Source organism: Elephas maximus, chromosome 3 (assembly GCF_024166365.1).
Source record: "Elephas maximus indicus isolate mEleMax1 chromosome 3, mEleMax1 primary haplotype, whole genome shotgun sequence".
Taxonomy (NCBI): Eukaryota; Metazoa; Chordata; class Mammalia; order Proboscidea; family Elephantidae; genus Elephas; species Elephas maximus.
Genome location: NC_064821.1, coordinates 37,829,146 through 37,855,173, shown reverse-complemented (window position 1 = coordinate 37,855,173; position 26,028 = coordinate 37,829,146). Strand labels below are relative to the sequence as shown.

At 49.5% G+C, this 26,028-nt stretch overlaps 1 protein-coding gene across 1 annotated transcript; it reads right to left on the bottom strand.

Annotated features, from left to right (window-relative positions):
* Positions 1–50: 50 nt before the first annotated feature.
* Positions 51–25,775, bottom strand: B3GNT3 (UDP-GlcNAc:betaGal beta-1,3-N-acetylglucosaminyltransferase 3). The gene is made up of 4 exons (XM_049877383.1): positions 25,646–25,775; positions 6,939–6,997; positions 3,634–4,263; positions 51–1,544 (listed from the first exon to the last, which is right to left on the bottom strand). The coding sequence occupies exons 3-4, from the start codon at positions 4,201–4,203 to the stop codon at positions 993–995; spliced, it is 1,122 nt and encodes a 373-aa protein (XP_049733340.1). The 5' UTR covers positions 4,204–4,263; positions 6,939–6,997; positions 25,646–25,775; the 3' UTR covers positions 51–992.
* Between the last annotated feature and the right edge of the window lie 253 nt (positions 25,776–26,028).

Sequence of the window (26,028 nt, the reverse complement as noted above, 5' to 3'; positions counted from 1 at the left end):
TTATAGTAAAACTTGTAAATTGTTTTTTTTTTAAAAAAAGAGCATCTACGTCTTCAAGAAATATTTTATTCCCTGAGAACTCAATCCCCAGTGCTCAATCCACTGAGGTCCCCCCACAAATGCCCATGAAGCCCAAGCCCCATACACCTGCCTGAGACCAGTGGGGCTGGAGGTCGCCAGCCCTCTTGGACCTCCCCAGACTGTCAGACATGCTGGGCTGGGGGCTAGGCCTAGCATTTCAAAGAGCTCGGGGCCACCTAATGACTTGAATCTCCCCTTCTCTGGGCTCTGGGGTGACCATGTGTGCTGGCCTCAGGCCCAGTGAAGACCCTTCCAGCCCCAACACTGTTCCCTGAATTCTTGGGGTACCCAGGTTCAAAGGCAGGGTCCTATTGGGGACTCTGTTACCTGAAATGGACAGTTTCCCTCCTCTGCCCAGTGCTTCCACCATTACAGCACTTGATACTACAGCAAGAAGGGAGTGGCTATCTGGCTCCTCCTACCACCTGAAGGGTCTATGATGGGCCAGGGGCCAAGAGGAGGACCCCTCTTTTCCAAGCTGAAGGATGCTTCTCACTTCAGCTCCACATGGACCCAGAAGTTCCTGGGTTGCCTTGAACTGTGGCTGAACTCCTCCACCATTAACCATTGTGAGTTCACTACTAAGGACTGAACAAGTCTGTGACAAAAGTCAGGGCTAGAAAATAGGACCTTGATCCAAATGGCATCGATAAAGCAGCAGCTGGGACCACAGGAGAGGTGCTTCCTTCAGTAGACACTGAAAGGAAATGGATATTTTCAGAGGTCCCTCCAGTTGGGATTCTGGTGTTTTGAAGGATGTGTAGGAGTCTGTCAGAGAGAATATTCATTCACCAAACTCTCCTTGGTACTCCCTTATTCCTAGCCACTAAGGAGGACAAAGGTTTTAGCATCCTAGGGGGAAGGTGCTGCCCTTTCCAATGGGTATGGAGGCTGATGGTCCCAGCGCTGCCTCAGTATACCTGTGTCCGCTTGCCACAGGAGAGTTCAGGCTGGCTCAGTGCGTCCCACATGAGCAGCATCTCATAGGGCAGAAAGCGATGCACTAGTAGCAAATCCTTGTAGAAGCAGGGATCGAAGGAGGGCACACGTGCCGAGGGGGTCTGCACGCCTGACGTGCGGATGCCGTTGTGTCTGGTGGGCTTTAGGCCCTCGTGCTCCAGGCACATGCCCAGGAAGACATCATCAATGGGTAAGAGGTCCAGGGCACTGGAAGCCCGGCGCAGGGCGGTGGCCGTGAATTGGGACAACAGGAAGCCGCCGCCCCCACAGTAGGGTGGGTATTTTTCCTCCTGTGTCACTATCTTTGGTATATAGTACTTGCTCCAAGGAATCCGAATGGGACCCACACCTTGGATCAGATGTCCCACAAAGAGGTGGCGGCTGGGGTCATGATCCTTCAGGTAGGCGACCATGTTGTCAGTATGTGCAAAGACATCATCGTCCCCGTTGAGCAGGAAGCTGGCATTGCTGCATCGTGTCTCCTGCCACTGTAGGAACAGCACCTGCAGGTGGAGCGGGTAGAACACATGAAGTTTGAGGGCTGGGGTGATCAGCTCTGGTGTCCTAGTCAACTGCCTCAGCCCAGGGAGCTGGAGAAAGGACGTGTCCCCCAGTCTAGTGGCCTGGGTTCTAGACCCTTCCCTGTGGGGTAACCTTGGCAGGTGACTGGCCCTTCCTGTGCCTCAGTTTCCCACTCTTCAACAGGCCTCATTGTAGGACCTGCCTCCACGGTGTTGTTGGGGATTTATGGAGACAATGCTCCATAAAGCATTGAGAAGTGCTAAAAAATTGTCATGTTTACATTTTTGTTATTTCTTCTGATTCTGCCTGACCTGAGTTTTGTCATTAAATAATTAACTGTGTGCCTGTTATTCAACATCTGTTTCTTCCACTAGACTCTGTCCCCTCTCTGTGCCTCAGTTTCCAACTCTCCAACAGGTCCCATCATAGGATTTGCCTCTGGGATATGAAGATTCACAGACAGTGCTCCGCAAAGCATTGAGAAGTGCTTGAAAAATTGTTACATTTACATTTATTGTGACTTCTTCCAACCCTGCCTGGCCTGAGCTCTATGGTTAAATAATTAATGTGTGATTGTTATTTAACATCCGCCTCCCCCACTGTGACTCTCCCAGGGTAGGATCTGTGTCCCTCCTATGTGTGCCATTTTCCCAGCACCCAGAGTAAGGCTGGCACTTCATCAGTGCTTGATTCATATTTGTCAGGTTGCCATTTACCACACACTTCTGCGTTTTATTTTGTGAACATGGCATGCTGAGTGGTGTGCCCCTCCACCCATCCCAGCTGCAGTTTCCCCCATAATAATCCACTTGGACTGAGCATTTGTTGCGTGCTGGGCACTGTGCTCAACGCTTGCCCTACCTCAAATCCTTAATGCAACCTTAGGAGGTGGGCATGGTTTTTAACCCCATTTACACATGAGGCAATGAAGGCTCCCCAGGGAAGGTGCTTGAACAAGATTTCACAGCAGAATAGCAGTGCTTGATCTCAAACCTAGGCCTCTCTGCATTCACTATGAGCAGGAGTCTGCCCCGGGCCCCTTTTCAACACATAGTCTTGACTCTGCTTGCTCCACCCACCAGCCTGAGGTAGGTCCTCGGAACCTCCACTTTCTTGTCTACAAGATGGGCAGGAGTCTCTCTACCTCTTGGAGGTCTTTATTGAGCACCTACAGTGCGCTGGGCCCTATTCTAGGCACTGGGGATATAGAGGTGAGTGAAAGAGACACAGAATCAACCTTCATGGAGAGCTAGCACCTGAACAAATAAATGAGACCTGTCCCACGCCATCATCATCATTGTTGTCTTCATCACGAATGTTAGTTGAGATTACAGCACTGGTCCGAAAAAAAAAAAAAAAACCAGTTGCTGGCAAGTTAATTCTGACTCATGGCAACTCCTTGAGTGCGGAGTAGAACTGTGCTCCACAGGTGTTCAAGGCTGACTGCTATGAGTTGGAAACGACTCGACGGCAACAGGTTTGGTTTTTTTGGTTCAGACCATTTGGAAGCAGATAGCTAGGCCTTTCTTCTGAGCTGCCTCTGGGTGGGTTCAAATTGCCAACATTTTGTTTAGCAGTTACGTGCTTAACTCCCTTATAATTATCATCTCCTGTAATTCTCACAACAGCCCTTGGAGGTGGGAGTGGGGGTCTAATTAATATCCCATTTGCCAGATAAGGAAACCGAGGCACAGAGAAGTGAATAGACTCGTCCAAGGTCAAACAGCCAGTAAGAAGCAGAGCTCAGATTTGAACTTGGGCCATTGGGCTCTGCCACCATTCCCCTGCCTGGGTTCAAACCCTGGGTACTGGGCTCTAAAATCTGTGCTTTTAACCTGCCACCCCCCACCCCCCATACTCCAGATTCGAACCGCGTCATCCTGCTCCAAGATCCATGCTCATAACCATACCCCCCAGCCTGGATTCACGATCTTGCCCCAGCCATCCCTTTCTCCCAGGCTCCCAGTGGGGAGGAACAGTGAACACAGTGATGGGTACAGCAGGAAGTGGCAATCTGGGTAGGAAGGACAGGTGGCCCCTTCAGGTGACCACCGGCCCCACACTGCCCACCTGCTTGAGCGTCAGGTTGAAGAAGGTGTCGTGGAAGTCCCACTGCAGGATGTCGCCATGCGCGCGCGCCTCCAGTTCCAGCAGCCAGTTCACCTTGCGGGCCTCGAGCGGGTCGGGGGCGGTGCCCACTAGGAAGAGGCGGCGCAGCTGTACGCCCAGCACCTGGCGCTCACGGCCCCACGTGCGCCGCACCAGCTCGCGCCGCTCATAGTTGGCAGGTGACGACTTGATCACCAGTAGCAGAAATACCGGCTGTGCGCACTTGTCCAGGGGCACGTCCTGCAGCACCGTGAAGTTGCGGCAGTGCTTGTATAGCAGGAAGTTGCGCACCTGCTCCGGCTGCTTTGCAAACTCTGGGTGGGAGGCTGCCGAGTAGTTTGCCTGGCAGGGAGCAGGCCGTGGGCGTGAGGCCACTGAGAGCCCGGTCACCCCGGCCTTGAGGCTACCAGGCGACTCCTCCGGGACCAGAGAGGCGGGTGGCGACGCTGGCAGACTGAGGAGGAAGAGGAGGGTAAGGGCACCCAGGACCAGGGTCAAGCCCACCTTGGCTCGCAGGAGCCACCACCTCATCCTACCCGGTTAGGGTCTGGCGGAGGTCTGAGGTCGTGGGAGGAGGCCCCCTGGCTGCTCCTGTGGAGAACAAAGCTGGCTGAATCCAGTGAAGTGTGGTCACTGAGTCAGAATTGACTCAACGGTTTTGGTTTTTCCCTGAACTATATGCTGTTGGGGTTGAATTGTGTGCCCCCCCCCAAAAGATGGGTTGAATCTCGACTCCACCACTTCCTGGCTATGTGCCCTCCATACCCTGGGCCTCAGTTTCCCCAGCTATAAAATGGGCATTCAAGCAGTCCCCAACTCACCCCCCACCACCACCACTTGTGAATGTATGAATGTGACTTTGTTTAGAAATAACATGTTTGCAGATGTTATTCGTTAGGCTAACCTGAGGTCATAATGGAGTAGGGCGGGTCCTAATCCAATTTGACTGGTGGTATAAAAGAGAAGATATAGCCCGTTTGGAAAGCAATTTGGCAGTTCCTCAAAAAGTTGAACAGAGAATTACCATATGACCCAGCAAACCCAATACTAGGTATGTACCCTGAAGAAGTGAAGGCAGGAATGCAGACAGAAACCTGTATACCAGTGTTCTTTGCAGCATTTTTCACAAGAGCCAAAAGGTGTACACAACCGAAACGTCCATCAACAGATGAGTGGACAAACAAAATGTGGTCTAGACACACAATGAAATGTTACTCAGCCATAAAGAGAAATGAAGTCCTGATGCATGCCAGGACATGCATGAGCCTTGATAACACCGTGTTGAGCGAGATAAGTCAGTCGCCAAAGGACAAATACTATATTATCTCGCTTACATGAAATGAGCAAATATACAGAAACCAAAGGTTATTAGTGGTTACCAGGGTTGGGAAGGAGACGGGAGTTTTTGCTTAGGGAGCACTGAGTTTATGTTCATGGAGGTGGAGTGACTTGGAAAAGGATCGTGAGAATGGCTGCAGAACTTGAAGAAGGTATTCAACATAACTGAATTGTACATGTAAAAATTGTTGAGACTGCGTATGTTTTGCTATGTATATTTTCACCACGATAAAATTTTTAAAAATTGCCATAATAAAAAAATAACATTGCACAAAAAAAGGAGACACACGTACCCACACACCCACACACACCCACACACCCACACCCACACCCACATCCCCACCCACACCCACACCCACACCCACACACGGGGAAGATGTCCCCGGGACAACGGATGCAGAGAGTGGGATGATGCACCCACAAGCTCAGGGCCGCCTGGAGCCAACAAGGATCCCGGAGTGTGGCCCTGATGACACCTTGACTTTGGCCTTCTCGCCTCCAGAACTGTGAGCAAGTATGTTCTGTGGTTTTAAGCCACCATTTGTGGTGCTTCCCTTACCGCAGCCCCAGGATACTCATACACACCCCCATGGACCCTAGCACCTGGTTGCACCCGTACAGTTGCTCAGGTTGGTAAAATGCTGAAATTCACCCTCATCAGACCCCACAGGACCTCTCCAGCACCCCAACCTATGTTGGCTCTGAAAGGTGCTCAGACCCTGTTGGAGGTTAAATGTTTTTGCCACCACCTCATTTGACAGAGTGGACACTGAGACATGGAGACACCAAGGTGGGTCCCCCCGACTCAGCATGCCCAGAATCCCCTCACCCATCCTGGTCCTTCCCATATTCCCACCTTGGAGATGGCCCAGGAGCCTCCCTGGGGGTGAAAATGCTGCACCAAAGAAGACAGGAAAGCCCCCCTTAATTCAGCTAAGAGCTGCTGGGGATCTTCCTGCTTCCCTTTTCACCTACCCTTCCAGGAATCTCCAAGCTTCTGGGTTTCTGGTCCAACCATTCCCCACTCTTCTTGACTGTGTTTCTAATGGTCCTCTGTCTTAGTATGGCCTCTGGCTCTTCAAAGACCCCCTTAGGCCCAACAAGTCCCAAGCTGAGCTCAGAATCTTCCTTAGCAAACTCCTATTCTTCCTTTAAAACCCATTTCAAATGACCCTTCCCCTGATAAGCACTCCTTGATCTCTCAGCAAGAGTCCTGTTTGGCACCTCCAGCCGCTGTCTCTCCCTCTGGCTCAGCCCTGGTCCCACAAATCTTGGGGTATCTGTGTCTGGGTTTATCTTCCCCCAGACTAGGGGCTCCTTGGGGGTCCTAGCAATGCCCAGCATGAAGCAGGCAGATGGGGAGGCAGAGTTTGATGAATTCATTAATAAAAGTAAATTTCTTAATTTTCTGTCTGGCAAACTCCTGTGCACCCTTCAAAACTTCAGCTCTAATGTCCCCTTTATGGAAGATTTTCTTTTCCACACCCAGACAGAGCTCTTGGTACTCCCCTCCAGATCTCTTCCCCAGCCTCCTTGGGTCCCCTCAGTGTTCTTTTGTCTGGAAAGGTCGTGTCTGTGCTGATTCCCAGACCTGAATTTGAGGATCTACGTTCCAGCGCAGCATGAAAATGCTAGATTAGACTCAAGGCAGGTTTTACTCATTCAACAAACATTTATTCACACATCCCTGAAAGGTGCAGGAAACCCCAGAATTCAAGACCACAGATGCTAGAACCCAACTCCTGAGACTGACTCTCGACTCCACCACTTTCTGGCTGTGTGCCCTCCATACCCTGGGCCTCAGTTTCTCCAGCTATAAAGTGGGCATCCAAGCAGTCCCCAACTCACAGGGCTCCCAGTGCCCAGCATGTAGTGAGCACTCACTCAATGAGTGTTTGTTGAATGAATATGAGAACCTCAACACTTACCTCAGGCTGTTTTGGGATGTCTGTGTTGGCTGGGTTTGCCTTGATCTCCCCGACAGCACCTGGAACAGTATGGAGCAGTCAGTAGGTTCTACCTGGCAGTTGTCTGGGAACAAGGAAGCGGGTGGCTTCTTCTTCTTTCCATCTGAGCCCAGGAGTTAGAGTTGGAGCTGGGGACACGCCCCCCCCGCCACCTGATCCCTGAGGCCACTTCCCAACATGCCCAGCCCTGTCCCTGCTCACTGCCCAGCCATGGCCTTTTCAGCCAGATGTGAATATGCAGCCCAAAAGAGGCTCAGACCACACACCCATTACTGCTGTGTGACCCCAGGGAAGCAGCTTGACCTCTCTCAGCCTCAGTTTCCTGGATGTAAAAATGAGGGGAGGGGAGAATCCACCCCAAGTAAGAGTATTAGTGTAGGATTTTACTGTGGGGTTTTAGTCTCAAACACTCTGGGCATAGTCTGGCCTCAGGGCCTTTGCACTGGCTGTTCCCTCTGCCTGGAATGCTATTCCCTGAATCTCTGCAAAGCTGCTCCAGCACCTCCTTCCAGGCTTTGCACAAATGTTCCCTTCTCAGAGAGGCCCTCCTAGGGCACACCATTTCACTGGCAGCTCTGATTCCCAATCTGTTTCTACTTTTTCTTTTTTCTATAGCATTTTCCACTTCCTAAAATGTTGTTGTTGGTTGCCATCAAGTCGATTCTAACTCATGGCAACCCCATGTGTCAGAGTAGAACTGTGCTCCATAGGATTTTCAAGGCTGTGACCTTTCAGTAGATTGCCAGGCCTTTCTTTCGAGGTGCCTCTGGATGGATTTGAGCCACTAACCTTTCAGCTAGTAGTTGAGTGCTTAACCATTGGCTCTACCTAGGGGGTCCTTACCTCCTAAAATGTATAATAAACAACTTTTTAAATTTTATAATGTTCATCGCCTTCCGCCTATGTACCAGACACTTCCTGGGCACTGGGGACAGAGCATCAGACAAGAACCAGACACCCAAAATCCTCTGCCCCTAGAGAGCCCACGCTTTCCAGGGGGAGACAACACTAAACAAACAATGAAATGACAGGAGTTGACAAAAACCAAATGAGTAGATGGGGTCTGGGGGACTGGTTTGGATCAGAGGCATGAGTGGCAAAGAGGAGTCAGCCTGGCTGAGGTCTGGGGTAAGGGAGACAGAGCAGGTGCAAAGGCCCTGAGACAGGAGTGAGCTGGGGGAGCTGGAACAGCCGAAGGGCCCAGCATCATGGTCACAGGGCCTGTCTCGTGGCTGCTGCATACGGCACAGGGCCATTCCACACCCCTCACTTGGCTTCCAGCCCAGGGGTGTGCCTTTTGGAGGGAGACCCAAAAGGTCAGTAAGAGGGGTCTTAGAATTAGACCGTGAATTGATGAATGAGATGTAATAATGAACTGAATCCCATGTGTGCACACAGAAAGTCGTACACGCATGTTCATTGCAGCACTATTCACAACAGCCATAAGGTGGATACAACCCAAGTGGCCACCAGCGGATGAGTGGATAAACAAAATGGTGTATCCAAATAATGGAATATCACTCAGCCACAAAAAAGGGTGAGGTGCTGATACTTGTTAGGATGCGGATGAACTGTGAAAACATGGTGCTCAATGAGCAAAGCCAGACTCAAAAGACCACACATTGTCTGATCCTATTTACATGAAATGTCCAGAACAGACAAATCCAGAGACAGAAAGTGCAGGTGTGGTTGCCTAGGGCTTAGAGGAAAGGAAATGGGGAGTGATAGCTAATGAGGATGAGAGTTTCCTTTTGGGGTGATGGGAATGTTCCAGAACTAGACAGAGGTGGTGGTTGTACAAGATTGTGAAAGTACTAAATGCCACTTAAATGTGGGCTTTAAATGGATGAACTGCATGGTATGTGAATTGTATCTTAGTAAATTTATAAGAATTGACACCTTTGAATTGTGGCGTTGGTGAAGAATATTGAATATACCATGGGCTGCCAGAAAAATGAACAAATCTGTCTTGGATGAAGTACGGTCAGGATGCTCCTTAGAAGCAAGGATGGCAAGACTTTATGTCATGTACTTTGGATATGTTATCAGGAGGGACCAGTCCCTGGAGGAGGACCTTTTGATGTGACAGATAATTTTTGGGTGTGGCCTTTCTAGCCATGGTCTTATAACTCCCATCCAAGTGATTGGGTGAGACTGTGCATATATGGTAAAAAAGATTGGTCAGTTTCGCCATCCCGCTGGGCTTGAGGTGAGCTATCCAGAGGCACCCACCACCACCAAGGAAGAACAGCCAGGAGCCAGCATGTCCTTTGAACCTGGAATCCCTGTGCTGAGAAGCTCCTGGACCCAGGATGCAGAGAGCAAGCTGTAACCTTGAAGACAGTGAGAACTGGTAGTAGAGACGCAGCAGAAGAGACCCGGCAGGAGAGACCCGGTAGCAGGAGACAGAGTGGTGGGCTTCTAGGCCCACAGAGAGAGAAAGCTGAGTGCCTTTGGGCAGAGGTTGTCCTGATGGAAGAACTGTCTCCTTGACTATTCCTGAGCCTGAATTGGAACCTGTTACTTCCCTAATAAACCCCATAACTGTGAGCATGATCTGTGAGTTCTGTGTGCTCATTGCAATGAATTATCAAACTCAGCAGAGAAGTAGAGAGTGCTGTGGGAGGGACGGTTGGTGTCAAAGTTGGTAAAGATGGCTGAGGGAGGAGACATGTCTGACCTCCGCCTCATAGGAATCAGCCTTGGGCTGTTGATCTTGATTCTCCTTCCCCCTTGTGAGTTAGAGGAGGTTGGACGCTGCCCACATGCTGTTTATACAGACATAATGCTTGGTAAAGTAGAAGGTTGTTGAAAGAGAGGAAGGTCCACAACTAGATGGATTTACACAGTGGCTGCAACAATGGACTCAAGCATAGCAATGATTGTGAGGGTGGTGCAAGACCAGGCAGTGTTTCCTTCTGTTAGACATAAGGCCACTATGAGTTGGAAGTGACTCTAGGGCACCTAAGAACAACAAATCTGTAACAACAACAAAAAAAAATCTAAAGGCAAAAAACAAAAAAGAGGAATGAGTTGAGTCCTAGAAGGAGATTTTCCTGAGCTGAAGAGAGGCCCAGGGTCCAGGTGGATGATGAGGCGACTGGCTCCTCACTAGGCCTGGCAGATCCTCAACTCCAAGTATGGGAAAAACCTCACAGGCTTCAGCAGAGAAACCAAGTTTCCAAATGAGAAATAAAACCAGAGAAGTCTTGGAGTTCTCCTGGGCCACACTAGTAGCCAGAGACCCCAAGAAGCTGGGAGACAAGGGTGGTAATCGGGAATCTAGGCAAGGGATGCTCACTGTCTGGGAAGAAATACACGGAGGTCCTATGAAAATTTAGAGGGTGATTCACCCCCTACCCCATCTGCAGTTGGAGTTGAAACCGGTGTTTTTCAATTGGGGTGATTTTGCCCCAGGGCACAATTGTGGATGTCTGGAGACATTTTTGATTGCCAGGACTGAGGGGAGGGGGATGCTACTTGCAGCAAGTGGGTGGAGGCCAGGGGTACTGTTCAACACCCTACAGGGCTCAGGACGGCCCCCACCACAGAGAATGGGCCAGCCTCCATGACCCATCTGTCAGCTTGCCGCACTGTGGTGGCTTCCGTATTGCTGTGATGCTGGAAGCTAGGCCACTAGTATTTCAAATACCAGCAGGGCCACCCAAGATTGGCAGGTTTCAGCAGAGCTTCCAGACTATGACAGACCAGGAAAAAAGGCCTGGCAATCTACTTCCAAAAAGCAGCCAATGAAAATCCTACGGGTCACAGAACATTGTCCAAGACTTTGACTTGCTTGCTTTGGATGCATCACCAGGAGGGACCAAGAGCTATAGAACAACATCATGTTTGGTAAAGTGGAGGGCCAGTGAAGGTGTGGGACACCCTCAGGGAGATGGATTGACTCAACAGTCACCACAAAGATCGTGAAGATGGCGCAAGACCGGGCCAACATTTTGTTTTGTTACACATGTGGTCACCATGAGTCAGAGCTGACTTGATGGCAACTGTCTTAGTCATTTAGTGCTGCTATAACAGAAAGTGCATGGCTTTAACAAGCAGAAATTTATTTTCCCAAAATCCAGTACGCTACAAGCCCAAATTCAGGGCGTCAGCTCCAGGGAAGGCTTTCTCTGTCGGCTCTGGAGGAAGGTCCTTATCATCAATCTTCCCCGGGAGAGGAGTTTCTCAGGCGCAGGGACCCCAGGTCCAAAGGATGCGCTCTGCTCCTGGTGCTGCTTTCTCGGTGGTATGAGGTCCCCAACTCTTGCTTTCCTTTCCTTTTTATTATTTCTTGAGAGATAACAGGTGGTGCAGGCCACACCCCAGGAAAACTCCTTTTACTTTGGATCAGGGATGTGGCCTGAGCAAGGGTGTTACAATCCCACCCTCATCCTCTTTAACATAAAATTACAATCACAAAATGGAGGACAACCACAGAATACTGGGAATCATGGTCTAACCAAGTTAATACACACATTTTGGTGGCGGGGGGGGCACATAATTCAATCCATGACAGCAACTAACAACCATAAATGTCAATAGTCCTGAGATCAGGGACCTTCCGCCTGCCCTGCCCCAGCTAGACAAATACGGAAACTGAAATAGAGAACTCAGCATGAGGGAGTTGAGGGGGAGAAGCAGGGGTGAGCAAAGAACCTTGATAGAGGTTTACATAAATTCGTCATATGTGGTATTATTATGAATTATTTGTATGCTATTTACATATTCGTTAAACATGTATTAAATAAAAAATTCAACCTAAGTGGATGGGGATCAATTTACTGGCTAGGTGCTTTGTAAGTTCCAAGAAAAGGCTCGGAAACAAAGGAAGATACCTCAGCAAGAAGGAATATTTATAACTCGGCCAAAGCTGGGCATTGGGGATTGAGAAGGAGCCCTGGTGGTACAGTGGTTAAAGGTTCAGCCACTAACTGAAAGGTTGCTCCAAGTGAGAAAAATGTGACAGTCTGCTTCTGTAAAGATTGGAAATCCCGTGGGGGAGTTCGACTCTGTCCTACAGGGTCACTACGAGTTTACGGCAATGGGTTTTGGGTTTGGGGGTGTGAGATGGAGCTACTACTAAATAGCTCATATTACTGAGATGGGGGGGTGTCAGGTCAAAATAGAATCTTTCAGGAGGGACATTTAGTTTTATTCTTCCATTAATGTCTGCTCATATCCTTGGTGTGCATCAGGGTTGTATCCTTTCATCAAATTTATTCAATCTGTATGCTGAGCAAATAATCCGAGAAACTGGACCATATGAAGAAGAATGGGACATCAAGATTGGAGGAAGGCTCTTTAACAACCTGTGATATGCGGATGACATAACCTTGCTTGCTGAAAGTGAAGAGGTCTTGAAGCACTTACCAATGAAGATCAAAGACCACAGCCTTCGGTATGGATTACACCTCAACATAAAGAAAACAAAAATCCTCACAACTGGACAAATTAGCAACATCATGATAAATGGAGAAAACGTTGAAGTTGTCCAAGGATTTCATTTTACTTGGATCCACAATCAACCCCCATGGAAGCAGCAGTCAAGAAATCAAACAATGCAGCAACAACAACAAAAAAAAAAGATGCATTGCATTGGGCAAATCTGCTGCAAAAGATCTCTTTAAAGCATTAAAAAGCAAAGATGTCACTTTAAGGACTAAGTTGTGTCTGTCACCAAGCCAGGGCATTTTCAATTTCCTCATATGCATGTGAAAGCTGGGCAAAAAATAAGGAAGAAGGAAGAAGAATTGATGCCTTTAAATTATGGTGTTAGCAAAGAGTACTGAATATACCATAGACTGCCAGAAGAACAAACAAATGTGTCTTGGAAGAAGTACAGCCAGAATACTCATCAGAAACAAGGATGGTAGGAATTCATCTCATATACTTTGGACATGTTATTAGGAGGGACCAGTCCCTGGAGAAGGGCCCATGTTTGGTAAAGTAGAGGGTCAGCAAAAAAGAGGATAACCCTCAACAAGATGGACTGACACAGTGGCTGCAACAACCAGCTCAAACATAGCCATGATTATGAGGATGGTGCAGGACCAGGCAGCGTTTCCTTCTGTTGTACACACGGCTGCTGTGAGTGAGAATCCACTCAATGGCACCTAACAACAGCAATGTATCCTTGTGACTTTTTTCCTTTGTTGTTTATTGTTAACAACTCTTTGCATATGAGGCACTTAACCCTTTATTGGCTACCTGCATCCTCAACATGTTTCTCCCTGTATTTATGGTTTCTCTAAAGAAAGGGATCCCACACATAGTCCCCGAGCTCCCACAAGGGTCCTGGCAGGGGAGGCTTGCTCCCCTCCCTCCCCCTGCATAGTACTTCATGAATGCAGCCAAGATCTCCCTCCTGTCTTAACAGCTCTTATCTAATAAAACTCATCGGACACTTCTTAAAACCCCAAGCAGGGAGTGCTGCCATTCTCACAGTTGCCCACATCCAGGCTGACGGGAGAAACTCCAGGTATTCCTCTCAGCAAGGCTGAGCTTGATGAAGGTTCACTTGATTTGTCTAATAAAACCTACTGGGCACTTGTCTGGGCCACGCCCCAGACAGTGACGGAGGCCAGCCTATCTTCATGGATCCAACAGTCTAAAGGGGCTCACAGGGGCCTAGCCTGGGGTCAAGGCAGCTTCCTCAAGGACAAGATGCCTCTTAGCTGTGCCTCCTCCAAGCTACAGAGCTGCAATTCTGGGACCTTCACCAAGTGTGGCTGGGTGGTTGATGGGAAACCCCACTCAGACATGGGTTCCAGTCTCTACTCCTTGATCCCAGATTCTGCTGCCTGCTACCCACAGGCTCACCCATGAAACAGAATGATTGGACTTGTTAAGGCCCCAAAAGTGGCTTGCTCTAAAGTTCATGGGGGTCTGAATAACTCTGGGGGGAAATATAGCAACACCCCCAATTTTACAGATGGCGAACGTAAGGCTCAGCAAGTTGCCCTGAGAAGACCTGAGAAAGGTCTTAAGAGCTCTTATCCCAAAACGCATATATGAAAACCATTTCTTTATTCACTTATTCATTCAACAAATATGCAAGGTTGCCAGGCTTTAGCCTCAATCCTAGATCCGAGCCCCAGGAGCCCTCAGTGTTGGGGAGACAGAGTTGGACACCTGCAGGGTCAGGGCTGGGCCAGAAGGGACAGAGATATTGAAGTTGAGACTTTGATGGATGCATAGGGATTCACCACAGGGAGAAAGGGAGTTCGAGTGGAGGGAACGGTAAGTGCGAAGGCCTGGAGGGGTGTTCTGTTTAGGGAACTGCGTGTAATTTATTTTGCTGAAAGGTAAATGTACTGGGTCAAATAGTAATCCCAAACATTCAGGTACACCCGGAACCTTAGAATGGAAACTTATTTGGAAATAGGGTCACTGAAGATGTAAGTAACCCAGGTAATAATTCAGATGAGATCACCCTAGGTTAGGGTGGGCCCTGTATTCATGACAAGTATCCTCATATGAAGAGGAGAAGACATAGACACAGGGCACATGGAAAGGAAAGGCCAAAGGGACAGAATGTGGGAGGCCTTTGAGCCTTCCAGGTGGGGGTGTCCAGGGGCAGTGGGAAACCCAGTTCAGGGGAGAGCTGTTGGGATGTGCTGGAATGGAAAGCACGATAAATGCAAAATGAGTCCCTCAGTCTGTCATCTGCATGCGGCTTATCTTCTCTGCACTTCTCTTGGGGTGGTTGTTTCCTGGCTTTCAAATGTGAGGGGAGGGGAGGGAGGAGCTTTACCCACTGATGCGGTTTCCATGTGTGCAGGGTCCCAGCAGTGACATCCGGCAGTGACATCCGGGACCACCAGACCAGCCAGTCCTGATCTAGTCTGTTTGCCCTCCACACACTGGTGTAACGTCACCATCACACCCAGCCAAGCCACTTCCCCCAGTGCAGAAAAGCCACCTGTTGTCCTTGGCAGAGAGTCAGGTGTCTCCTGTCCCAAGGCCTCTGCATAGGCTGCTCCTACTGCTTGGGATGCCCCCCACCCCCAGGTCTTCCTCCTTGGTCTTCAGCCCAAATGCCACATCCTCAGAGAGGCTCCAGCCTCCAGGACAAATCACCATCCTGCATCCCACCCCGCCCCACCCCAGCTTTGCCGTTCTTTGCAGTATTCCCCAGTAATGGATTGATTTGTGTCTCCCCAAAATATGTGTTGTAAATCCTAACTTCAGGGTCTGCGGACGGAAACTCTGGTAGCATAGTGGTTAGGAGCTGCAGCTGCTAACCAAAAGGTCATCAGTTTGAATCCACCAGGTGCTCCTTGGAAACCCTGTGGGGCAGTGCTACTCTGTCCTGTAGGGTCACTAGGGGTCAGAATCAACTTGATGGCAATGGGTTTGGTTTTGTTTGTTTGTTTGTTTGTTTTATATCTGTGGAGGAGTCCCTGCGTGGCAAAAATGATTACGTGCCCAACTTTGAGCTGGAAGGTTGGTGGTTCGAACCCACCCAGAGGTACCTTGGAAGAAAAGACTGGTGATCTGCATTTGAAAGGTCACCACCTTGAAAACTCTAGGGAACACGGTTCTACTCTGCACACATGGGATCCCCATGAGTCGGAATCGACTTAGCAGAAACTAACAACAAGATATGTGTGTACGTGACCCAGTTAGGAAATAGGGTTTTCTTTGTCATGTGAGTGAAGCCATTTACAGTGTATGGTGTGTCCTAAACCACTACTTTTAGCTCTGGTAGCACGGTGGTTAAAAGGCCAGCAGTATGAATCTACCAGCAGCTCCTTGGAAACCCTATGGGGCAGTTCTACTCTCTACTATAGGGTGGCTATGAGTTGGAATGGACTCCACTGCAGCGGGTTTGGCTTTTTCTTTTAGACTAGACACAGAGATGAAGAAGCACAGGTCAGGGAAAACACATGCTGCTTGGAGATTGCCAAGGAAGGAGGAACAGGAACTGAAAGAGGTAAGGACCTTCCCCCAGACCTGACAGACTTCCCCTAGAGCTAAAACCCTACCTATTGCCATCCAGTAGATGCTGACTCACAGTGACCCGCTAGCATCCTGAACTATGAGAACATAAATTTCCGTTATTAAAGCCACCCACTTGTATTTCTGTTACAACAGCGCTAGGAAACTAAGATAATCACCATGGGACTTGGGAAATCTACTTGCTTCTTTCCTGTCCGCCTCCCCAGCCAGCCTCTGGGAGCCCAGAGATGAGGCCAGGCGTCTTGTCCCCCATAGTGTGTCCCCACGCCCAGCACAGCCCAGGGCACACAGTGGCACTTACTAGTGTTTATAACAGGAGGGAAAGATGCTTGTGATGCCCCGCCCCCCGTTATACTAGTCTCCATTTTAAACCAGTCCCACCTGGAGCCTAGGAGGACAGGACCAAGAAGCCCCCAATATTTCTGACCCTAAATATTCCTAATGCTCTAAACAGCCGACTATTCACACTTCTAGAATATTTACAGCACATTCAATGTGCAAAAAGTACTGAATGTTAATGACTTACTGGATATGAGCCCAACCAACTCATGGTGACCCCATGTGTTACAGAGTAGAACTGAGCTCCACAGGATTTTCTAGGCTGTAATCTTAATGAAAGCAGATTGCCAGGCCCTTCTTCTGTAGCATAGCTGAGTGGGCTCAAACCACCAACATTTAGGTTAATCATAGTCAAGCATAAACCGTTCGTGCCACCTATATACAGGAGGCGCTAAATATTCACCTGGAGACGCCGGATATTTATAACAGTATACGAAATACCTGCAAAGTAACAATCCATATTTCCAAAGCATATATTTATGATGAAATAATGAATATTAATATGATGAATATTAACAAGCCACTGAACAGCTCCAAGGCACCAAATCTTCATGGATGCTGAATATGTTAAGTCCTAAATATTAATGAATTGTTGAATATTAATGAAGCACTAGATATACAGAAAGGACCCTGGTGCCACAATGGTTAAAGTGCTCAGCTGCAAACCAAAAGGCTGACCCTTCGAACCCACCAGTGGCTCCACAGGAGAAAGACCGGGCAATCTGCCCCCATAAAGATTTCAGCCTAGGAAACCCTACTGGGCAGCTCTATTGTGTCACGCAGGCTGGTCATGGAATCAACTCAACAGCACCCAACTACAACAACAGATACACAGAGAATCCCTGGGTGGTGCACACAGCTAAGCACTTGGCTGCTAACCTAAAGGCTGGAGCCTCGAGTCTACCTAGAAGTACCTCAGAAGACAGGCCTGGTGATCTACTTCCAAAAACTCAGTAACTGAAACTCCTGGGGCGTAGAGTTACTCTCTGTTATACAGAGTCACCAGGAATCAGAATTGACTCAATGGCAACTTACTAGTTTAGATACACAGATCACTAAGCAGGATTAATTTGGGGTTTCCACTGGTGACTTCCCGTAAAAATGGCATGGCAGGGGCATCTGGGCTCCTCTAACTTCACGAGAGGGTAGGAGAGTCAAGATCAATAGCCCAAAGCTGAGCCCTATGAGGCAGAGGTCAGGCATACCTTCTCCCTCCAAACTTTTTTCCAATTCTGACACCAGCCGTCCCTCCCATGGCACTCTACTTGTCTGCTTGGTTTGATAACTCATTGCAATGGCCACACAGAACTCACAGACAATACTCATGGTTTTGGGGTTTATCAGGAGGGAAGTAATAGGTTACAAATCAAGATACAGTTCTTTGATCTGGACAGCCTCTTTTCAGCTGTGCCTGCAGGCAGGCCTCTCTCTGGCCCTCAGCCCCTCAGCCTAGCCTCTGCCCTCCTCAGGCAAGTGTTACAAAGCTCTTTAGCTCCATAGACAAGTGCCCAGAGGCATTCCATTCCACCAGCAATCCTCCTGCCATAATGTGCTCAGCTCTCTCGCTCCGTGGATTGGCACACCCACTGTAACCACCTTACTCAATGGGCCAGGAACCCCACTGTGCTGTCTCATGCCAGTCTCCTGGCTTTGCTGCCGCAGTTTCTCTGTTGCCACTTCTCGCCATCCTGTGCCATCACAGCTCTCTATCTCCTGTGTCTAGGAGGCTCTCAGTGCAGGGACCCCAGGCCCAAAGGACGCACTCCAGTCCCATCTTCTCTTGGTGGTAGTGAGGTCTCCCTACATGGTCTGCCTCTGGATGGCTCATTTTAAGGCTAAAAAGATGACAAAACTGACCAATCCCCTTGGTAGCATTTCATACACCTTATTTGCATGGAATGGCACTGTATTTGTTGCCAAAAAGAACATTTCAAGATCTATCCTGAAGTACAGCGCTGTCAGTGATAGGATAATATCCATACACCTACAAGGAAGACCAGTTAATACGACCATTATTCAATTTACGCACCAACCACGAAGGCAAAAATGTGGAAATTGAAGATTTTTACCAACTTCTGCAGCCTGAAATTGACTGAACATGCAATCAGCTGCACTGAAAATTACTAGTGAATGGAATGTGGAAGTTGAAAACAAAGAAGGATTGGCAGTTGGAAAATATGACCTTGGTGATAGAAAGGATGCCGGAGATAGCATAGCAGAATTTTGTACGACGGACGACTTCTTCACTGCAAATACCTTTTTTCAACAACATAAAGGGCAACTATACACATGGACCTTGCCGGATGGAATACACAGGAATCAAATCAACTACATCTATGGAAAGAGATGATGGCAAAGCTCAATATCATCAGTCAGAATAAGGCCAGGGGCTGACCACGGAACTGACCATCAGTTGCTCATATGCAAGTTTAAGATGAAGCTGAAGAAAATTAGTACAAGCCCACAAGAGCCAAAGTATGACCTTGAGTATATTCCACTTGAATTTAGAGACCATCTTAAGAACAGATTTGACGCATTGAACATTAATGGCTAAAGGCCAGATGAGTTCTGGAAAGACATCAAGGACATGAAGAAAGCAGGAGGTCATTAAAAGGATGGGACAGAAAGAAAAGACCAAAATGGATGTCAGAAGAGACTCTGAAAGTTGCTTTTGAACATAGACTAGCTAAAGCAAATGGAAGAAATGACATAAAAGAACTGAAGAGAAGATCTCAAAGGGCAGCTTGAGAAGACAAAGTATTATAATGACATGTGCAAAGACCTCGAGATAGAAAACCAAAAGAGAAGAACATGCTCAGCATTCCTCAAGCTGAAAGATGTGAAGGAAAAATTCAAGCCTCGATTTGCAATAGTGAAGGAGCCTATGGGTAAAATACTGAATGACACTAGAAGCATCAAAGAAGATGGACGGAATACACAGACTCGCTGTACCAAAAAGAATTGGTCGACATTTAACCATTTCAGGAGGTAGCTCATGATCAAGAACCAATGGTACTGAAGGAAGAAGTCCAAGCTGCACTGAAGACACTGGTGAAAAACAAAGCTGCAGGAATTGACAGAATACCAACTGAGATGTTTCAACAAATGGATGCGGCACTGAAGTGCTCACTGTCTATGCCAAGACATTTGGAAGACAGCTACCAGGCCAACTGACTGGAAGAGATCCATATTTATGCCTATAAATATAAAGGTGATCCAACAGAATGTAGAAATTATAGAACAATATCATTAATATCACACACAAGTAACATTTTGCTGAAAATCATCAAAAAGCAGCTGTAGCAGTACATCAGTAGGGAACTTTGAGAAATTCAAGCTGGATTCAGAAGAGGACGTGGAACCAGGGATATCATTGCTGATGCCAGATGGATCATGGCTGAAAGCAGAGAACACCAGAAAGATGTTTACCTGTGTTTTATTGACTATGCAAAGGCATTCGAGTGTGTGGATCATAACAAATTATGGATAACATTGCGAAGAATGGGAATTCCAGAATACTTAATTGTGCTCACGAGGAAAGTGTACATAGATCAAGAGGCAATCATTTGAACAGAACAAGGGGATACTATATGGTATAAAGTCAGGAGAGGTGTGTGTCAGGGTTCTATCCTTTCACCATACTTATTCAATCTGTATGCTGAGCATATAATCCAAGAAGCTGGACTATATGAGGAAGAACGTGGCATCAGGATTCTGGGAAGACTCATTAACAACCTGCGTTATGCAGATGATACAACCTTGCTTGCTGAAAGTGAAGAGGACTTGAAGCACTTACTAATGAAGATCAAAGACCACAGCCTTCAGTATGGATTGCACCTCAACATAAAGAAAACAAAAATCCTCACAACTGGACCAATGAGCTACATCATGATAAACAGAGAAAAGACTGAAGTTGTCAAGGATTTCATTTTACTTGGCTCCACAACCAACGCCCATGGAAGCAGCAGTCAAGAAATCAAAGGATGAATTGCATTGGGCAGATTTGCTGCAAAAGGCCTCTTTAAGGCATTAAAAAGCAAAGATGTCACTTTAAAAACTAAGGTGTCCCTGACACCAGCCATGGTGTTTTCAATTGCCTATTCTGCATGTGAAAGCTGGGCAATGAATAATGAACACCAAAGAAAAACTGATGCCTTTGAATTGTGGTGTTGGTGAAGAATATTGAACATACCATGGACTGCCAAAAGAATGAACCAATCTGTCTTGGAAGAAGTACAACCAGATGCTCATTAGAAGTGAGGATGGTGAGACTTCATCTCATATACTTTGGACGTGTTATCAAGAGGGATCAGTCCTGGAGAAGGACATCGTGCTTGGTAAAGTAGAGGGTCAGTGAAAAAGAGGAAGACCCTCAATGAGCTGGGTTGATACAGTGGCTGCAACCATGGGCTCAAGCATAACAACGATTGTGAAGATGGCGCAGGACTGGGCAGTGTTTCGTTCTGTCATACAGAGAGGGTCGCTATGAGTCAGACTCGACTTAAAGGCACCTGAAAACAAGGACAACCACCACCACCCCCACAAGGGTGTCATCCCCTGTATTTGCGTTAATTAGCATGCTGTCCATTCCCCTTGTTGGGCCACAAGCACTTCATTTGCATAGTGTTACCCAGTCATTTGGTGGGAGTTATAAGAAGATGGTGAAAAAGGCCACATAAAAGCAATCCATAGCACCACACCCTATTCTTGCCTGTGTTCTCCGCTCATACCCATAGGTGACATCCAAGCCCTTGTCCAAGGTATGTGTGGGTTTGGGCGCCTTCTGTTCCCCTCAACTCAGTTCTTGTCACCACCTGCCAGGAGGCTGAGAAGACTGGCACAGCTGAAAGGGACACAGGGGATCCGAATGGCAATGCCCCCTCACCCTTGCTGACACCATCAGACACGAACCTGCCCCCTTGCGCCCTGCTGTATCCCATTGCCATGGGGGCCCTCCTGACACTGACCTGGAGATCTCCATTATGTCAAGGTGATCCCCCACACAATGCTCCCACTTTCCAGATGAGGAAATTGACGTTCAGAGAGTGCAAGTATCCGAATCCCCCAGGCCTGGGCTCCCCTGATTGGCTGGGTGACTCTGGCCAACCCACTCATTTGGTCTCAGGTTCCTCATCGGGAAATGAGGGCTCATCGCCCCCTTGTCCAGCAGTGAAAGTGGCTGTGGTGGCACCAGGAATGGCTGAGGAAGGACATCCTGGGCCTCAGTGCCACCAACCTGGCCACTGAATGGATGCCGGACCCTTGGATCTCTTGCCCTCACTGTAAGGCAGGGACCAGGCCAGAGTTGAAAACCAGTGTTTTGAGGTCGTTGTTACCACTTCAAGGTGTCCCACAGACCCTCACCTGGGATCTAGATCCAGCCCTGGAACACTCCAAGGCTGCTGGAAAGTCAAGGCTGAGGGGTAGGGGTGACAGAAACATCTTGAAGGCCCCCACTGCTGGGTATAAAGCTAGAAAAAGGCTGGAGGGCCAAGGACCAGCTCCTAGCAGGAATCATCATTTACGAAGCCCCAATGTATTGTTTTTAGCTGCAGCTGAGTCGATTCTGACTCAGGACGATGGCCCAAGGGATGCAGGGTTGAACTGCTCCGTAAGGTTTTCAATGGCTGAATTTTTGGAGACAGACGCTCAGTTCTTTCTTCCGAGGTGTGTCTGGGTGGGTCCTGTGGGTTTGAACCACCAACCTTTCAGCTAGTAGAGTGCTTAACTGTTTGTGACCCCCGCAGCAGCCGTGTTCCCACTTGCTCACACCTGACTGGTCTGAGCACACATTGAGCACCTAGTGTATGCCAGGTGACAGTCCAGATTCTGGGGGCACAGTGGAAAAACCACAGTGCTCAAGGAGTTGGTGCGTTAATGGGGGACAGAGAGGCAGTGGACAAGACAAGTCTCCAGAGAGGAGGGTGGGTGAAGAAACACTCAGGAGGAAGTTGGGGGTGCTGACAGGGAAGCATGTGAGCCCTCGCCCGTGGGAGGGCCCCCGTGATGCTCACTGAGACTTGCGGGGGTGGAGGGACTGTTTCCAGTTCCCAGCTGGGTGGGAGGCACAGAGAGGGTACCCACCTGCCCAAGGGCACACAGCCACAGAACCCCCACAGAAGCCAGGAGGGCTGGTGGAATTTGAACCCGGAAGGCAGGTCGCACAAGTTCAGTCCAGCCTCGCTTCACTATAATGGCAGGCTGGTCCTTTTTCACAACGGATATGAGTTGCCTTTGTAAACAGACAAAAAGTCCTAATAAAGATAAATGTCACAAAGGCCAGAACCTAACTTTGTAAAACCATATGCCCCGTGGATTTATGTAGATATAAACCCAGGATGCATGCATGTAAAAGCCTAAACCAAATCCATTGCCAAAGAGTCGCCAACTCATAGCGACCCTATAGAACACAGTACGACTGCTCCATAGGGTTTCCAAGGCTATAATCTGTGGGGTCGAACCACCGACCTTTCAGTCAGCAGCCTAGCACTTAACCACTACACCTGGAGGACTTAAACCACTGACCTTTTAGTTAGCAGTCAATCTCTTATCTACTGTGCCACCAGGGCTCTGGTAAAAGGCTAGCTGGTGATACGGTGGGGAAATGAGGTGGGGTGGGGCTGGGTAGGACTTCAGACCTTCCTGCTCTGGGTTTCCAGGTCCCCAGGCCTCACCAGGGGTGATTCATAAGATGAGCAGGGTCCTCTCACCTTCAGGAACTGACTGGGGCTTCTGGGGTGGATCCAGGAAGAGATTTACAGCAGGATGAATGCCCCAGAACAGATGCCAGCTGGGTCTCAAAGGGCAGCTCTGGGCTCATTTCCTAGGCAGGGAAACTAAGGCTTGGAGAGGCATGCCCCATCTCCCAGTTCCCCTCTGACCCTCCCCTGATCCAGGGCTGAGGCAGGGACTGTGGTCTCAGGTGACAGTCCAGGTTCTGGGGGCACCATGAAGACAGTGTTGAAAACCCCTATGCTCGTGGAGCTGGTGTGCTAATGGGGGACAGAGAGACGATGGACAAGACAAATTCCTCCTCCAGGAACTTCCTGGACCCTCAGCCTCTCAGGCTGGTCAGCCCCTACACCAGTCCCCCTACTCAGGGCCCCAGGATATTCACATTATTATTATTTATATTCAGTGATGTTGACGACATTCTTCAAGCTATGCGCATTATATTCGTCTTTCGAAAACGTCACTAATGGGAATGTATGGAGCCACGTAATTAGGATTAGAGTTAACAGCCAGGTCCTCTGTGCAGTGTTTCTACCACTTGCTCATCTAAAGTCCACGCCTGCACTAGGAGGGCTGTGTGAGCCCCACGCTACAGATAGGAAAACTGAGGTACAGAGTGATCGAGAAACTCATCTGAGGAAGCCTGAATGGGGACCAGTCCCTGCCCTGAACCATCCTGTGACAGGGGCTTCCCTTAGTTTGCTATGCTGATAGTGAGCTCCCCATCATGGGAGACAATTAACTCAAGCCAGACTCCCACCAGGAGAAGGGACAGCAATAGGTGTGCTCTCTAGCTTGTGGGGGCCTCAGAGGCCAGTGGCAGGAAGAGAAGTTGCCTGGTGAGACTTCACCTGCTTCTCCTGTGCTGGCTCTGCCCAGCCACCTGGGGTCCCTGGGCCCAGCCAGCTCATCTGCAGCAGAAAAGATCAAGGCCTCTGTCTTAGTTCCGCCACACCCAGAGTACCTACACGAGGCACCACACCCTGCAGGTGAGGAAGAGGGGAAGGGAGCACCTGGGTTCGCTGGGCAAACACAGAGCTGCCCCCTTGGCCAGGTGGGGGCCTGCTGCCTCATGCAGGACCACACCTCTTCCTCCTGACTCCAGGGACATGGATTGCCTAGGAACCCACAGGACAGTCAGTGCAAGGAAGGAGCAGCCCCAGGACCTGCCCAGACCTGGGGCAGGTCTCCCTGGGTCCTGAGTCCCAGATCTGGGCTGCTGGGGGACCTGGTTCAGACAGGAGGGTCCTCAGTTTCCCCATCTGAAAATGAGCATAAAAAAACAATCTGACCCAAAGGCAAAGGTGATTAGGAACCTGGGAAATGGAAGGGTCCAGAGCGGGGCTAATGATGTAATTATTATTACTACTGGGGTCCCTGGGTGGAATCGACTCGACGGCAGTGGGTTGGGGTGGAGCAAATGGTTAAGTGCTTCACTGCTAGCTGAAAGCTTGGCAGTTCAAACATACGCAGAGGTGCCTCGGAAGAGAGGCCTGCCGATCCACTTCTGAAAAGACACGGCCTTGAAAACCTTATGGACACAGTTCTACTGGGCACACATGGGGTCACCATGCACTGGAGTCAACTCAATGGCAACTAACAACAACAACAAATTACTGTTATTATTAGTATAATTACGACAAGGCTCTGACGGGATGCAGCACTTATCGACTCAATTTACCCTCACCACAGTCCTGTGCCATAAGCCCACTTGACACATGAGAAAACTGAGGCTCAGAGACCTAAAGCCACTTGCCTGAGGTGTCCCAGTGGCCAGAAGTTAAAAGCTTTCCTTAGCAGAATGCCACAAATATCCTAGGCAACCAGATCACTGTTCCACCTCAAGGCAGGAAAACTGAGGCACGAAAGGAGACGAGGAACAACCTGCCCAAGTCACACAGCCAGGCACTGGTTGATCCAGGACCTGAACCCTGGCCTCACCCCTGATTAAGGTCCGGAACCCAGACCGTGTCCCCATGCCTGGTGGCAGGGGGCAACTCGGAGAGTCTGGGGTTGAGCCGTGGCCCTCACAAAAAACAACAATAATTCCACCTGGGGGGACCCAGGCATCGGTCTGCCCAGACCCTCCTAAGTCCCCAGATGTCAACCACCACAACAACGAAGACAGTAATAGTAAAGGCCAAAGCATACTGAGCACCCTGGGCTCCTGTGTTCTCAGTCCTGGAAGAGGGCGCGAGTCTGGGTTCGCGCCTTGGACGCCCAGGGTCGCCGGGCTGTCCCAGGGGCTGGGATGGGGTCTGAGCCCAGCCCTGCAGGGTGAGAGGGCGCCGCGGGGTCCCAGGTGGATCCGTGCGGGCTCCGCAAGCCCTGGCCTTCTCCAGGGGCTCCGGATCTCTTCCACTCCCCAGGTGTGCAGGAGGGTTTCAAGCAGCCATGGAAATGCTGGAGACTATTATAATTATATTCCATTGTACAACAGGGTCGCTATGAGCCGGAGCTGACTGGACCGCACCTAACAATAATTTTTACCGATGGGGGAACCATCGAGCTTATTGAGACTTGGGAAGTGGGAGGAGGCGACCCCCCAGGGACCCGACGAGGCTTCCCTGGAGCCCCAATTCACCCCCCTCAAGTGACCGTCAAGACCATCCCCAGAGGGCCCCAACACTCACCCCCAGACAGCGGCCCACACCCCGCGCCTGTATCTGAGCTTCTCTGGTCCCGCGAGCTGGAGGACGAGTTTTCCCCAGAGCCAAGGTCCCGCCTCCACCCTTCCTCCGGCTGCCTTCAGGCCCCCCAGCTGAGCCGTGTTTCCTGAGGGCGAAGTTCCCCCCGCTGCAGGTCCCTCCCTTCCTCCCGGCCCCGCCCCTTCCCCTCTCACCTCTCTCGGCCCAACTCCTTTCCTGCCCTGCCCTGGCTGCCCTCTCCCGGGTCTAGACCCTCACCGGGGTCGGGCTCGCCGCTAGAGAGTGAGCGCCCTGCAACTGGAGGTATTCAAGTTCAGAACGGGCCACCACCAAGCGCTGCCTTCTCAGTCCCGGGCCCGGGGCCTGGC

What these genes read in the sequence shown, in the direction of transcription:
- B3GNT3 (XM_049877383.1), bottom strand. Translation starts at nt 4,203, where the DNA reads ATGAGGTGGTGGCTCCTGCGAGCCAAGGTGGGCTTGACCCTGGTCCTG. An exon ending in TCAACCTGACGCTCAAGCAG is followed by an intron (nt 1,545 to 3,633) that starts GTGGGCAGTGTG and finishes CTCCACCTGCAG; the next exon opens with GTGCTGTTCCTACAGTGGCA.